Source organism: Penaeus monodon, chromosome 29 (assembly GCF_015228065.2).
Source record: "Penaeus monodon isolate SGIC_2016 chromosome 29, NSTDA_Pmon_1, whole genome shotgun sequence".
Taxonomy (NCBI): domain Eukaryota; kingdom Metazoa; phylum Arthropoda; class Malacostraca; order Decapoda; family Penaeidae; genus Penaeus; species Penaeus monodon.
The window spans coordinates 35,759,169-35,759,907 of NC_051414.1; the positions used below are offsets into that span (position 1 = coordinate 35,759,169).

General features: G+C 55.3%; 2 protein-coding genes across 2 annotated transcripts in view; one reads left to right on the forward strand and one right to left on the reverse strand.

Moving 5' to 3' along the window:
* The window catches only part of LOC119592211 (cuticle protein CP1499-like), a 10,657-nt gene that overhangs the window by 4,567 nt on the left and 5,351 nt on the right, over nt 1-739 (reverse strand). The window lies entirely within an intron of this gene.
* LOC119592210 (cuticle protein CP1499-like) overlaps nt 137-739 on the forward strand; it is an 878-nt gene continuing 275 nt past the window's right edge. Inside the window, exons 1-2 of the mRNA XM_037941040.1 lie at nt 137-167; nt 372-739. The exon at nt 372-739 is cut by the window's right edge and continues 275 nt beyond it. Of these exons, the coding sequence (XP_037796968.1) occupies nt 156-167; nt 372-739 (380 nt within the window). The 5' untranslated portion in view covers nt 137-155. The remainder of the gene's footprint in view (nt 168-371) is intronic.

Below are 739 nucleotides of genomic sequence, written 5' to 3' on the forward strand. Positions count from 1 at the left end.
GAAATATTCTAAAAGGTTGGCCAGCGGGATGTGGACAAGCTTCCTGAGATGACGCGGCCGCTACGCCGCGGCTTCTGACTGACCTTCCGTCCTGGTATATAAAGCCAACAAAATCTTGCTTTATCGCAGTGCGGGTCTTCGATCGAGAAATAATCATGAATCCTCTGGTAATGACAACAATGCGTAGTTCATTTTAGAAGCGAGTACAGACAGTGGCAGTGGAGCTTTGAGTGATGGTTGATGTGTGTCTAGTTTAAGGACTGGAAAGCCTTACTTTTTCCACAGCAATAAGAACAAATTCTTTAGGCACCATAATGCATAAAGGAAAACAAACATAATGTAAACACTGAGGGGAATTGTTTCTTTGACAGGTTTTGTTGGCAGTGCTGGGAGTGTGCTCGGCTGTTCCCTTCACGGGATACACCCCCGAAGTGCAGGCTGAGAGAGCTCGCTTCTTCCAAAGCTTCCAAGCTGCTCAGGCTGCCGCCGCTCCTCAGCAGGCCCTGTACCACCATGCTGCTGCTGCCCCTCAGCACAGCTTCCACCACGCCGCCCTAGTCCAGCCCAAGTGGACCGGACCCGTAGCTGCCACCGTCCCCGCCGGCGTGGACGGCACCATCACCCCCGTGGGCGACACCGCAGAGGTGGCTGCCGCCCGCAACGCCTTCAACAGCGCCTACCAGGCCCAGCTGAGGGCCACAGTCGGTGCCGTTCCTGCCGTGCACTCTCACGCCCCCGC